Here is a 14,292-nt window from a genome sequence, read left to right on the forward strand (position 1 = left end):
GGTGTGCTTAAACAAGGCTTCAGGGTGCACAACAGTGGTTTTATGGCCACAAAATCTCTTCAGAAATGCGGATTGCATTTCTGTGTAAGGTTGCTGCCTGCAGCACAGCAATCAGACCTCTCAACCACATACAGCAAGAACACAACATTATATATAATGAGGGGACAAAGGCCCAAAAAATAGGGGCAATTTTTAAATACTGCTCTTACAAACTTTGATAGAATAAAAGGTTTTGCAGTAGCATGAATGCTCTGAAGGGTATGAAATCTGAATGTTGAATGTCTGTCATTATCTTCTGAATTCAGTCCCCAGTGATTTGCCTGTGATTTGCCAAAACCCCATAAATTTTATGAGAAGCAGACCAAAAATATGAATTACAAATCTGGGCATTCTGAGAAAATCTGTACAGTTGAGAGGTATGATGGCAATTGCTTTCCTCTGTTTGAAATTTGGCAGCATCACAAACACATTTAAATAGAGAAAAAAATTGTACAAGGGACCCTGCCATAGATATGTCATTCTGCATTTATTAATTTTCAAATATTTTATTGTTTTTTTTCATTTCTCTGTCTTTTCTTTGCACACATTTGCATGATGTTTAGCTCATTCATATATTCTGCATTTGTTATATTTTCTGTTTTTCACATGTTTGCATGATGCTTATTAGCTCCTTTAAATGGCTGGATCACCTATGTATCAGACATGACCCAGACAGCCAAAAACAGAAACTGAATGCATTCAATTAATACCACTGGGCATTGTACAAACCTGGTAAGGAAGGCTGCTCTGCACTAACACCGTCAAGTTAACAATGAATACTAATATAAGAGATGTCATGTAACTAATCCTGTAGCAATAGGTGGTAAGTCTAGGACTGGAGTGCAAATGGTTCTAGTACAGAGTGAGCAAACATTTCATTTACTGTGTTGACATTGCAGATTATACAAATGAAGTGCAACATAGACAAGTGTTTTTTCAACCTTCTTGCGGCAAGAGCTGTAAGTTTAGGATTACTGTACACATGGGCCTGGGTTCAAAAACCACATATGCCATATACTTTTAATGGTGTCATATCATATTTGCTCTCACTAATAACACCTGACATAGTGTAGCTGATATTAATTTTTACTTGTATGTTGACTGAGAAAATAATACTGTAACGGTTATTCTTACCTATTTATTTATATGGGTATTGTACATATATTATGAAAAGTATGAGTGTGGGTATAATGTGCACTATGGCCATCCAAGTGTATTTCTGCAATCCTATTTGAATAGCAAAGCTACATAAGGGGCTGTATAGCAAATATTATTAGAATTGCATTTCTTTTTTTTTTTTTGTTGTTGCCCACTGTTGCACATCGCTTACCATCATGCAAACAGATGCACCCTGGTTTACTGTGTTTGCATGATGGTAAGCGATGCATAGCTTTTTCAAATGTAGCAAAAACCAGACAGTGTTCACTCTCAAGCACAATTTGTGCAATTAGCAGGAAAGCATATATTTAAAGTGGAATTGGTGGGAAATGCTCATTAGACATTCAGCTTGATCTTTAGGAGACATGGCTGATGTTGGAGGGTGTGCGCGCTTTTGAGCACAGAACTGGGGTGTTCAGGAGTCCAAAGTCTTTGTTGGACTCCTAGTTAAGGAGCATGGCCCATGCCTATTTCAAATGGACTACTCAGGTTTTCAGTATAAGTCTGAAGCTTGGACTAGTTTGGCTGGGGCTTTGACCAGTGTGACAGGTATCCCACACACTGTTGAGTAGTGTCATCATCATTATGATGACCTCATTAGGAGGAAGAGATATACCCTTGATCAGTGGATCAGGAAATGTAGAGCAGGGAGCACTCCAAAGATGTGTAAGTATAAAATGCATTGACCAATAGTAAAAGTTATAGCTGAATATAGTCAAGACAGGTATTTTTAATGGCATTCAGTTTTGTTTTTCTTTTCCACAGCTACTGAAGAAAGGGCCTCAAATGTGAGGTCTCATGGAGCGCGCCTGGCAAGGATGAGGGACGCATGTGGTATGTATGCATACAAAAAGTACTGTTATTTTAGCTTTAACTGTTTAAGATGAATTACTTGCTATATCAAACAGTTGTATATAATTGAGCATGCATATCTCATCTGTAAAAGAAAGTAGACATGCCTTACTCTGTAGCACAAAGTAACCATTTCACATTCTCAGTGAGCAAGCATGTATAAAGTTTAAAAGGACAGTATGCATGCATTAGTCTGTACTCCAAAAGAAAAGTATAGTATTACAGTAGTCAGCAGTTGTGGGTTCAAACACCACACTTCCCAAATATACAGTTGTGTATACAATAGTGTTTTGTTTTCAGCATTATATACACAATAATGTAAGCTAATCATCATTATAACAAGTTAGTTTCAGACCTCAGTACCTCTGGCATGACTGGCCTGCTGTCAAGTGTAAGCATGCATATGTGCAATATAGGCACACATGAATGATTGCTGGCTGCAATCTGAACATACAGTGTCCATCTGTTACTAACTGGGTAGTCTTCAAAGTAATAAAGACATTTCTTAGGCGTTGGTATTATTAAAAGTCAAACAACAGAATAGAGTGAAATAATTGTAGAAAGCGTTTGTATATTAACTATAACATTTATTTATTTATTTATTTATTTATTTCCAGTTTGATGACCGGGAAGGTCCACTGGGCTCAGGGAGACCATTTTCAGTGGAGCCCGGGGAGAAAAGCTCCGCATTACATAGTTTAGTTACATATACAATCATAGTGAAGAAGACACAATTACAATTTCATTTCATGCCAGAGAACAGGAATAAATTCTTTGGTTGCATAGTAACTAAATATTTAGGATGGCAGTGGTAACTTAATTGAGAGGGAGAATAAAGACTTAGAAGGAAAAGAGAGCAAAAAAAGGTGGGATGGGTTATTTATAATACGTACAATTATGTAATTTACAATATGTACATTTATGTTAGGTTAGCTTGTACTCAGAGTTAGTCAGGAGTTTAAGGGGTGGCTTGATTATTAGGCTAGGTGGGGAGAGTGCAGTTGCATTTCCTGTTAGAGGAAAGGTAGGAATGTAGCTGAGTTTTAAAGTTTTCAAAGGTTACACAAGTCCTTAGAGAGGAAGGAAGAGAATTCAATTTTTTAGCTAAGGAAAAGGATAGAAGAAGCTGACCAGCAGGACAATTGGGTTTGCAGACAGTGATTAGGTTTTGGTGAGTAGATCTTAGAGTTCTCTGAGGGGTGTAAGGTTGAAGGATGTTGGTTAGTGCTGGGCACATAGTAGGTTGAAAAATTAGTCTGTGGGCTGTAGTAATTTGGAGATAGTCTAGATGGTTGAAGAGTTCAATTAACAAATGAAGGGCAGTACAATGATGGGAGGAGAAATCTTATTATAACAGACTTCCAATTTGGAGGAGAGAGAGGCAGATAAGTTTGTTAGTAGAGGAGTGCCATACATTAGTGAAGGGGAGTAGATAGGTAGTGGTGAGAGTTTGTCTGGTGGAAGGAGAGAGAAAGTGGATGTTTTCTGTATAGCATACCAAGTTTTATATGGGTTTTCTTAATGTTTTGCTGGATGTGAGTGTCGAATTTTAGGTGCTCATCAATAGTAACCCCAAGTAGTTTAGCAAAGGGAACAACCTCTGTAGTAGAATTGTTTTGGCTAATAATTTAGAAGGAGTTATTATCAAGAGGGGAAACTTTTCAGGGAGAGCTTTTGAGTATTTTGGATTTGTTGGCATTTAGCGAGAGGTGGCTTTGAAGCATCCAGTTTTCAGTGGTGGAGAAAGCAGTTTGGGGTCATTGTTTGAAGCTCTGAGAAGTTAGAAATGCAGCAGACTAAAGTTGAATCATCTGCATATTGTACAATTTTGGTGTTGGGTATGGCTTTGTGGAAATCATTAATAAAGATGTTGAATAGCATTGGACCGAGTATGGATCTCTGGGGTACCCAAGTTGGGGGTAGGAAGTAAGGTTGAGGTGCCTTTCCCCCATTTCACAGCTTGAGACCTGTCAGAGAGGTGGACTGAGAACCAGGATAAGGTGTTCTGGGAGAGATTAAGGTTAGAAAGATGGTTCAAGAAATGGCTGTGGAAGATGGTATCAAATGCCTTGGACAGATCTAGTAGAACTGTTGATACTATTTTTCCAGAGTCACGGGCAAGGTTTATTGTGTCTAAGATGGAGAGAAAGTCAGTGATAGCACTATGGCCAGGTCGGAAGCTGTGTTGGGTTGGAGTGATTAATTGGTGATTGGCTAGGAATGGCATAAGCTGAAGGTGGATACATTTTACCAGACGTTTTGAGATTGGGGAGAGGATAGCTATGGGGTGGTAGTTAGAGATGCTATTGTTTTTGCCTCCTTTATGGAGAGGTAGAATAAAGGCAGCATGCCATAATTTGGGCACATAAGATTTCTGCATGGATCTATTGATCAAGATATTAATGGGGGAGTGATACCACCTACAGCTATTTTTAGGAAGGAAGATGGGATATTGTCAGGGGCATTGGAGCATGGTTTTAATTTAGAGAGTAATTTTTTTATGTGGGAGGTTGAGATGGGTTTAAGTTCAAATATTGGAGGAGGATTGGGGGCAGAGGGTGGTGTAGGGGATGAGGAAGACTGGATAGGTTGAGGGGAAGGGTTATTGTTAGGGAACGTCTTGGTCAGTTCTGCTATGCAGTTGGTGAAGAAGGAGTTGAATAGAGAGGCTATTTCAGGATCAGATTTGCTGGAGTCAGGGCAGGGGCTGTTTTGGTACCTGGGTTGAGAAGAGAATTAATGGAATTCCAGAAATGTTTGTTTTTTTTTAATTGGTTAGACTGGAGTTTGATATAGTAGGACTTTCTGTCTCTGATGATTTGTATTTTAGTGAGGTTGCGGAGTTGTTTATATTTAAGAAAAGTTTCTGTCTGCTTGTTTTGATGGTATGTTTTCCAAGATTTATCTCTTTGTAGCATAAGTTTTTTTGTATCTTTGGTTAGCCATGGGGCGGTTTTGGTATTTACTCTTTTTGTTCTTGGTGGAGCTAGGGAGTTGAGGGCATTTAAGAAGGCTGAGTTGAAAACTTCTACGGCATTGTCCAGCGGAAGAGTTTTTAGGAAGTTCCAGTTTGTTTTAGGGAGTCAGAGAAAGTAGTGGGGTTAAAGTTTGTGAGGTTATGTGTGTGAATATATTGGTGTAGGTGAGGAGAGGCGTGGGTAGCTTGGTGTATGAAATCTGGCAAGTGGTCTCCTGTAGGGTCAGGTATAATGCCAGAGTTTATGACTTTATTAGGATGGGATACTAGGATCCAGTCTAGTGTGGTACCTGGGGGGTTTATTTTGTTGGGTCTGGTAATGGAGTTAGTTAGTTGAGTATAATTAAATAGATTGATGGATATGGTGAGATTATAGTTGTTGATTTTATTCCAATCGATATTTACATCTCCAAGTATGAAGGTCTCTAACTTAATATTGATAGAGGTCCAAAGGGGAATTTCTTCAAGACTAGTGGTGTTATTACCAGGGAGGTTGTAGAAGGCAATTATACAAATACTTTTGTGGTTATTTATTTTTAGTAGGCCTATTACTAGTTCTGCATTGTTGAATAGAGGGATAGGACTAGGGTAGGGAGTGATGGATAGCAGGTTAGAGTAGATTAAGGCTTCCCCACCCCGCTTTTTAAGCGATTGTGTCTGAAGGATTGAACTCCAGGAGGAAGAATTTCAGAGTCACAAATATGAAGTTTTAGCCAGGTTTCTGAGATGGCTACAATGTCAGGTAGGTTGTAGTTTAGCCAAACATGAAAGTGGGCTACTTTATTTCTTAGACTTTGGGCATTGATGGAGAAGAATTTGAGGTATTTATGGTTGGTTTTATTGCTTGTGACAGGGAGATTGGGACTAGAGGAAGTATTTGGTCCAGGATTTGGGTGTATGTCCCCTACTAAGCAGAGGTAGCTGAGGAAGGGTAGTAGTATTTTTGATTTGGTCTTTAATAGTTGTGGACAGTAAGGTATTAGTTTAGGTTTGTTCTTTAATTGAGGGGTAAAAAGTTTTATCCTGAAGTAGTGAAGTGAAGTGGTTTGGGTTGAACTAGAGAGGCGGATATGTTGTGGAAGTGTGTTTTAATGGGATGAGGAAGGAGGCTGGGAGTGGGGGGTAGGACAGGAAGGAGGGGTGGAGTTGCAATTGTTCTTGTGGGGAGGTGGAGGATCAGAATAGACTAGAAAAGTGGTGGATAGCCAATAGTAAGATGAAAGGGGCTGGCCCTGATTTCACAGATATGCAACAAACAATAAGAAAAGATAGTAGGTACTCTGACTTGCTTGTTTTGCATACCTTTCTTACTGAAATAAAATAAGCCAATTTTACCAAGGAGTTATGTGGAAATTAAGAAGGCAAGAATTTATAAGAGAAAGGGTTTAGTAGAAGTAGAAAAACAGCAGAGCATACAAATAGTACAGCATATAAAGACAGATTGCAGTTAGAAGTACAGAATGGGGGCAGCTAATGTCCTGAAACAATCAGGAAAATCAGTTTGCATACCTTTCTTTTGAAATAAAATAAAAAAAACACTTGTAACCAGGAGTATGTGGGATTTAGAAAGACCAAAATGTATAGGATAAAGGGTTTAGTAATACTAGAAAAGCAGCAGGTTTTTCAAGTAATTGAAACAGCTTGCAAAGGGAGACTGCTGTTAGGAAGTACAGTATGGGGAGGGAACAAGCTAACGTCCGTGATGGAGTGCTTTAGTTAAAAATAGAAATTAAACAAGGGCTAGCAATTAATTTTGTCTAGAGGATAAAACATACTTTCTGTATATTTTGAAAATAACACTCATCCCAAGGTTGCCCGGTTCTGTTAAAGAGCACTGCAGGCCAATAAATCGGACTTGGCTTGGCGGGGATCCAGGGAAAGTAGATTAAAAGGAGAAGCTGGGAAGAAAAATAATATTAGCGCAAAATACTGTAATTGTTGATAAGAAAAAATGCAAAAGATACAAAGCTGCTAATAGAGGAGTGGAAAGAAAAAAAAAGAAAAAAAAAACTAGGTCATCTGTACACAGATAAATGCCTCAGTTTGTGATAATGTGAAAATTAAGACAAGTTTTGTCAGTTATCACATTCAACAGATTAATGCAGTAGCAAATATATATCAGAAGGTGAAAACAGAAGATAACATTTACAGAACTAACACATATTAGTCAGTGCAATACTGTACATGTTACAAGGAGAGAAGAGCAACATGCACTGCTAAGATTTTAAGAACAGATGTAAGAATACTGATACAAATTAAGTGGTATACCATTCTATATCAGTAGGTGCGAAAATGTGCACACTAATAACTAGGCATTTAAAAAGAAAAGCAATAATAAAGTGAACAGCAAAGAAATAATATTCTAACAATAAATGCTCTACACAAGTAGCAAAGCTCTAACAAGTCTATACTCTAGTAAGTACAATATCTGAGACACACTAATACAATGGCTAGGTAAACAGTTTCAAGCGCACATAGAGGTACTGAAAATACTGTCTCCCATAAAAATACATGTCTAGCTTCATTACACTTTACAATGGTGTAAATCAACATCAATACATTTTACAAATAAAGAGAAACAAATATGAAAAATAACCTTAGGTATGAGCACTCCATCCAGTGAGACAAGCAGCTACACCAAGGGGATTTTATACATGGTTCATAGGTTCATAGGTTGGTACTAGGCTATCAGCCCTAGGCCCTCTACAAGCCTAGCCATAACAATTTCCTGGATATTTCTTCCCACAATATTTACTTCTCTGGACTTCTGTCTGGCAGGGTGACTGACATGATCTCTGGGGTGAATTTCCTATCTCCCATCCACTCATCAAGGTTCCTTTTGAAGAGGACCAAGGAGGCGCTCTGCTTGACATGTATGGGCAGTCTATTCCAGAGTATGGGGTGTCTCTGGGTCAGGAACCTATACCTCCAGCATATTTTGTTCATTGTGATGACAAGGTTTAGATCCCTGGAGCGTGTGGCTCTGAGGGATTAGGATTTCTTTAAGTGGAGCATGTCCAACAGCTCAGGGCTTTTCATGGCCTTGTATGTTAATCAGAGATCACCTCTGAGTAGACGATAGACGGTCAGCATATGGCATCTGCTTTAGGCCTGTGATTCTTTTAGTGAGGTATTTCTGCAGCCTTTCCAGCTGTTGCAGATGTCTTGTGAGGTACATACCAAATGGGGCTTTTATACTCTATAATGGGTCTAATGAGGGATGAGTACAGTGGGACAATGACCTCCTTTTTTCTGGATGAAAAGCTCTTAGTGATGAGGTGTGCCACATAGAAGGGTTTCCTGACTGTTGTGGCAATGTGGTTATCGAAGTTGAGACCACTGTCCACCTGTGTCCCTAAGTCTCTCATCACACTTTCGGTGTTTAGTGTACTGCCACCTATGTGGTAATTCATGGGTACATGGTTTTTCTCAAAGGTGATAACTATACATTTCTTGGCATTAAGCTTGAGCCCATGGCTCTGGCACCAAGCATCTGTTTCTGTAAGGCCCTTTTGTAGAATATCCACATCATTTGGGGATTCAGTAATGGCTTCCAGTTTGCAGTCATCTGTGAACTTTGTTAGCCAGCGTCCCTTAGTTTTGGCCTGTACTTCAGAGAATTAGATGCCAAACAAGAGCGGTCCCAGGACTGAACCCAGAGGTACTCCACTTGTCACTTGTCTGGAGCTGGATTTGGAGTCAGCTACTTTTACAGTCTGGGTTCTGTCAGTAAGCCAGTTGGCAACCCATCGAGTGATGTAGGGATTTATGCCCAGCTTAGTAAGTTTATCTATGATTTCAGAATGGGGGATGGTGTTGAAGGCCTTGGTGAGATCCAGATAGGCTGTGTGGACTGCCTTACCCTCATCCACAGCTCTGGAGACTGCTTCGAAGAAGTTAATCAGATTCAAGAGACAAGATCGGCCCTTCACAAACCCAAACTGGGTGGGTTCCAGTGTTTGAAGGTTGCCAATGTCTTTGTTTATAAGTTCCATAATAATGCGTTCCATGACCTTGCAGATCAGGCTTGTCAGACTGATGGGACGGTAGTTCCTGGGATCCAAGGTAGATCCCCCCTTGTGGAGTGGGATAACTGTAGCTGTGCGCCACTCAGTGGGCATGAAGCCTGAGGTGAGACTATGATTAAATATGACACTTAGGTGAGGTGCCAGATCATTTTGTAGTTCATGTAGTACACAGCCCGGGATGTCATCTGGTCCCATGGATGCTGTATTCTTAGCTTTGGAGAGTGTGGTTTCTACCTGTGTGGCTGTGATTACTGAAATTTGGCAATCTTTTGGTATTGAGATGGGCCCTTTAGGGGGTGAGAGGGGGATGAAGTTGGCACTAAATCGATCTGCCAGGATATTGGCAACATCCTTGGGATCAGTATATTGAATGCCATTCTGTTGTAGCTCAGAGCAAATCTGAGCATTGCCATTTAGATTCTTAACCTAACTGTAGAATGCCTTGTGGTTGTCTTTGGAATCTTTGGCAATTTTATTTTCGTAACTAGCTTTTGAGGTTTTTATGAGGGATCTCAGCTTCTTACTGAGGCTGGTAAGGGAGTTTTTTTGCATACTGTAATTTTCCTCTTTTCTGCAACAGTTTCTTCCTTCTGTTGTACAGTTTGTTCATGGCAGGGGACTACCAGATTGGCTTTTTTTTTTTTTTTTTTTTTTTTTTTTTTTGCAGGAGAGCATCTTGGTTCTATTTGGGATGGCACAATTCATGCACAGTGCCTTAGTGTAGGATTCAGCAGTCGAACTTTCAGATCCTGTGTGCATGGGTGCCATGAAGTTTGTCACTTCTGACTTGAGTAGCATGGAGTTGGCTTTGGAGAAGTTTTTTTACAGAGGTTTCCTTACTGGAGGGGTGGGATGTGGATGTCAAGGTTGATTTGCTTATGGCCAGACCTGACCAGTGAGGGAGTGACCACTGGTGTGGAGCATCTATCTCCCATGTTGGTAATGACCAGGTCTAAGATATTGGAGCCCCTGGTGGGACAATGGATTAGTTGATCCAATGCGCTGGAATTTATGAATTCCAAGAACCATTGGGAAAACGTGTTGGTACCCAAGTAGTTTTCCCAGTTAATGGCAGGGTAGTTGAGATCACCCAGTATTAGGGTTGCTGTAGCTTAAGAAAGCTAGGTTAGGCTGTAATAGGTCTTGTGGGGGAGGAATTCTTCTCTCACCCCACCCTTTTTCTTCTTTATTATTATTGTTTAATTTGTTTTCATTTTGTTGTTATTATGTATATTTTTGTATTTCTTTGTTTTAATTTATTATTTCAAATTTTGTTTGTATTTTTCGTTATATAATTTGTTATAGTTATTTTTGTTATTACCATGTTTAATTTTTTTCTTTGTTCACTTATTTATTTTTTATGTGCCTAATGTTTTCAGTCTTTTTTATTTTATAATTGTATGTTCATTTTTTTTGTTACTACAGCACAGCAGGTAGGCAGGTCCCCCTATGATCCTCCTACTCTCAGTCCACCAGCTACAGCACCGAGGCCCAGCAGGTCTGGGCTGCAGCCTGGCAACACCCCCTCTGCTCCCCCTGCACTACCTGGGTCCTCAGGTAGTTCTGCCCAAAGTGAATAGGCTTGCAGCCCCCTCTGGGAGCAGTGGTGGAGGGGATGCATTTATCACCCAGAATGAGTTGCCAGGTATGGTGCATAGGATTGTGCACAACACACCTACACTGAATGGAGTGCCTGCTCTCTATCCTGGTACTGAGTACCCATCAAAGATGCACACATCAAGCACTGCAGCCACTGGCACAGTGAGGAGACAGTTGTGACAGTTCACTGGATGAGGTCTTGATTCCCACTGTCACCCATCCTGACATCCATGAGACCTCAGTTTACTCACCCTCACCACAGCCATGGTGTACTTCCCCTCCTGTGTCCTTCACCATCCCTGTATCTTGTCTTGTATGTCCTGTCTGTCAGCAATTGCTTCCTCACCTTGCCAACTTGCCTGCCCCAGGCATGCCTATGTCCCTTCCCCAGCATTCCTCTCTCTCTCTCTGCCAAAAAGAAAAAAAGGGCACCTATCCCCCCAAAAAAATATCGTCCCATACATAGCTATCCGTTTCACACCAGTATCTTCATGATATACTTGATATGGTCCATTTGGCTATACAACATGATTATGTTGTTCTCACCTCTATCGCTGGAGGTGACAGTCTAAATTCAGCTGATATTGTATACATCTGATCATTTTTTACTGTTGAAGTGGATAGCTATAGTTCTTTCCTACACCCTTCCTGAACATTCCCACCCTCCTTTCACTTTGTTTTTCTCCCTATTTGCTCCCCATTTCAGCACTTTCCTGTTTCCCCTTTTCTTTTTTTAAAGAATCATCTTTCTGCAATGATGCATGTTGTGCACCATTGCTAATCAACAGTAAGAGGCAGCAATTCAGTAAATGTATGTAAAATTATCATACACACTTGTAGAACTCATGCCCACACTCCATTTTGAACTCAGTACCACTTTCCTCCAACAACAATGCATTAACCCATCTGAACACAGAGTCAGCTCTTTAGCAGGTGTATTTTACACAATCAGTATTAACTGCCACATTTTTTCTTTATATTTACCTGTTGTACTTCCCATTGTTTGCTCCTTATATCACCAATGACATATTTTCAACATCAACTGTGGTATCATTACACCATAGACTTTAATGTTCTATAAAGCCTTGGTGCACTAGCCTCATTTATTTTTATAAGGCAAGTGTGTGCCATGCTGTGCATCATGCAGTCTCACTAAGCAAGACAAATAAAAATGTTAATAAATAACCAATATGAGAATAGTATGAATAGTATTAGCTACAGCTTTATTTGGAACCAGTTCTATTTGGCCAAAGAAAGAAACTTATCAAGTCAGTTACTACCTGCAGCCGAAGATTCAGTTAAGTAGCAGGTGTATGCAACAGCAGTGAAGTCTGCAATTTTCTATTCAGTGCGTAAACACCTGCCATTCAACTGACTCTGTAGCACCATCTGTTAATGCATTGATCCAGCCTTGTTTTGGTTCAGATAGTACTGGGTTCAAATACAGTTGTATGTAACAGTTTTACATACTTTTAAGTGTAAAGAAATATATAAATTGGGATAATTTTGAATCTCTGTCATCATTTTTGTGGAATATGGTAGTGGTTTCAAATACAGGTTTATATAGTAGTTGTAAATGCTCTTGCCATTGGCAAACTATTGTACACCATCCTGCACCATCGCGTGCAGATTCTCTAAAGAAAAGAAATGGGGAAGACAAGAAAGTGGAGAAATGGGGAACAAGCAAGGGGAAAAAACAAAGTGAAAGGAGGGTAGGAATGTGCAGGAAGGGTGTAGGAAAGAACCATAGCTATCCATTTCTGCAACAGCAAAACCTGATAATATATGAGGCATATTAGCTGAATTTGGATTGTCACCTCCAGAGAGAGGTGATCACAAGAAAATCATTTTGTATAGCCAATTGGTCCAAATCAAGGGTGTTATGAAGACACTGGTGTGAAATGGAGCGCTATGTATGGGATGATATTTTTTTTGGGACAGGTGCCGTTTTTTTTCTTTTTGGCAAAGAGAGAGAGAGGAATGTTGGGGTAGGAACCTAGGTATATGTGGGTAAGGTAAGGTGGCTACGTAAGAAAGCAATGATAGGACATACAAGATGAGACTCAGGAATGGTGAAGGCCACACAACGGGGTGAACATCATGGCTAGGGAGGGGGAACATCAAGAGCTCATGGGTGAAAGTGAGACAGTGAAAATCGAGTCCTCACCCAGTGGACTGTCATCACTGTCACCTCACTGCATAGATGGCTACAATGTCTAACATCTACGTTTCTTTGTATTATTCAGAACAACAAAGGAGAGCAGTGACTCCACCTGGTGTAGGCATCCACCAACTGTGTGGTGCACAATCCTATGCACCAATCCTGGCAGTTAATTGTAGGTGATACATTCACCACCTTTGTCACTGCTTCCAGAGGAAACCACTGGCCTATCCTGTGGGGCAGCATTTCCTGAGGGCCCAGGCGGTGCAGGGGAAGCAGAATGGGGGTACTACTAGGGTGCGTCCCTGCTGTGCTGGGATGTGGTGCTGTAGCCAGTGGAGTGGGGGAAGGTGACTCTTGTGGGACAGGTTACCCCGCTATGCTGTTTAAAACAAGAAAATGAAAACAGAACATAAGGGGTGGGGAGAGAGAAAAAAAAAGGAGACCATTAGCAACATCATAAGGGACATACAAAGTAGTGATACAATTGTTTCATTCTGTTATGTTACCTTTACTATAAACAATATAAACTGTAAGCAAACTTTTTATAATGTTTCTGAATACCCAGTTGATAACAGATGCACACTATAGTACAGATTTCAGCCAGCAATCCTTGATGTGAGCATATATTACCCATATGTGGGCTCCGGTTATACTAATTACATTTTCAAGCAGGCAATTTCTGCCGCTGCTAGAGAGGTCTGCAGTTACAGTGCATTAATGATGAAAACAGAACAGTACTTGTTAATTTGGTAATTATGGTGCTTGAACCCTCAACTGCTGACTACTGTGTACTACTGTTGTGTTCTGTGTTCCCACAGAGTACTGCTTCCATACTTTATTTTTACAGTTGCGTGATGTGTACTGTATTTTACAGTACTGTATTCATAGGCTTCAAACTCTTACAGCAATAAATATGGACAAAGTCATATGTAATAGGTCAAAGTCCAAAAAATAGGGATGAGTCTTGCATACTTGCTCTTACAAACTTATTAAGGTGATGCAGTAACAGGTTTTGCACTTGCATGACTTTTCGGAAGGATCTGGTCTCTGAGTCTCACATGCCTGACATTATTTAGTGATGTCATTCCTCAACCCTTATGCAATTATTTGACTGAAAACCACAATTATATCTGTAGCTATACAAAGACTGGACTATTTGTGGAAATTTGTACAGTTGACAGGTATTATTGCATTACATACCAGCTATGCCCATACCTCACAACCTCCTACAGCCAAAAGTGTGGACCAAGCAGTAAATACTGGGGGTACAAAGGTGCACAAATAGCAACACATTGTACATATTATTCTACAAACCTAGAAAAGTGATACAATAACAAGCTTTGCATTAGCACAGATATTCTGAAAGGTATGAAGTATGGAACACAAATGTCATTTTCTGACTGGGGTCCTCAATGCTTTGGCTAAGAGTCGCCAGACAAACACAATTTTTGAGAAACAAACCAAAATTATGAAGC

General features: G+C 40.1%; 1 protein-coding gene across 5 annotated transcripts in view; it reads left to right on the forward strand.

Moving 5' to 3' along the window:
* Nucleotides 1-14,292, forward strand: part of SHISAL1 (shisa like 1) — a 2,302,250-nt gene that overhangs the window by 2,017,446 nt on the left and 270,512 nt on the right. Inside the window, exon 5 of one of the 5 annotated variants that reach the window (XM_044088091.1) lies at nt 1,963-2,031. The exons of the other annotated variants lie outside the window; for them this stretch is intronic. Coding sequence (XP_043944026.1) covers nt 1,963-1,969 — 7 coding nt within the window. The 3' untranslated portion in view covers nt 1,970-2,031. The remainder of the gene's footprint in view (nt 1-1,962; nt 2,032-14,292) is intronic. 5 annotated transcript variants of the gene reach the window in all.

Source organism: Protopterus annectens, chromosome 11.part0, assembly GCF_019279795.1.
Source record: "Protopterus annectens isolate FY-2018-M chromosome 11.part0, PAN1.0, whole genome shotgun sequence".
Taxonomy (NCBI): domain Eukaryota; kingdom Metazoa; phylum Chordata; order Ceratodontiformes; family Protopteridae; genus Protopterus; species Protopterus annectens.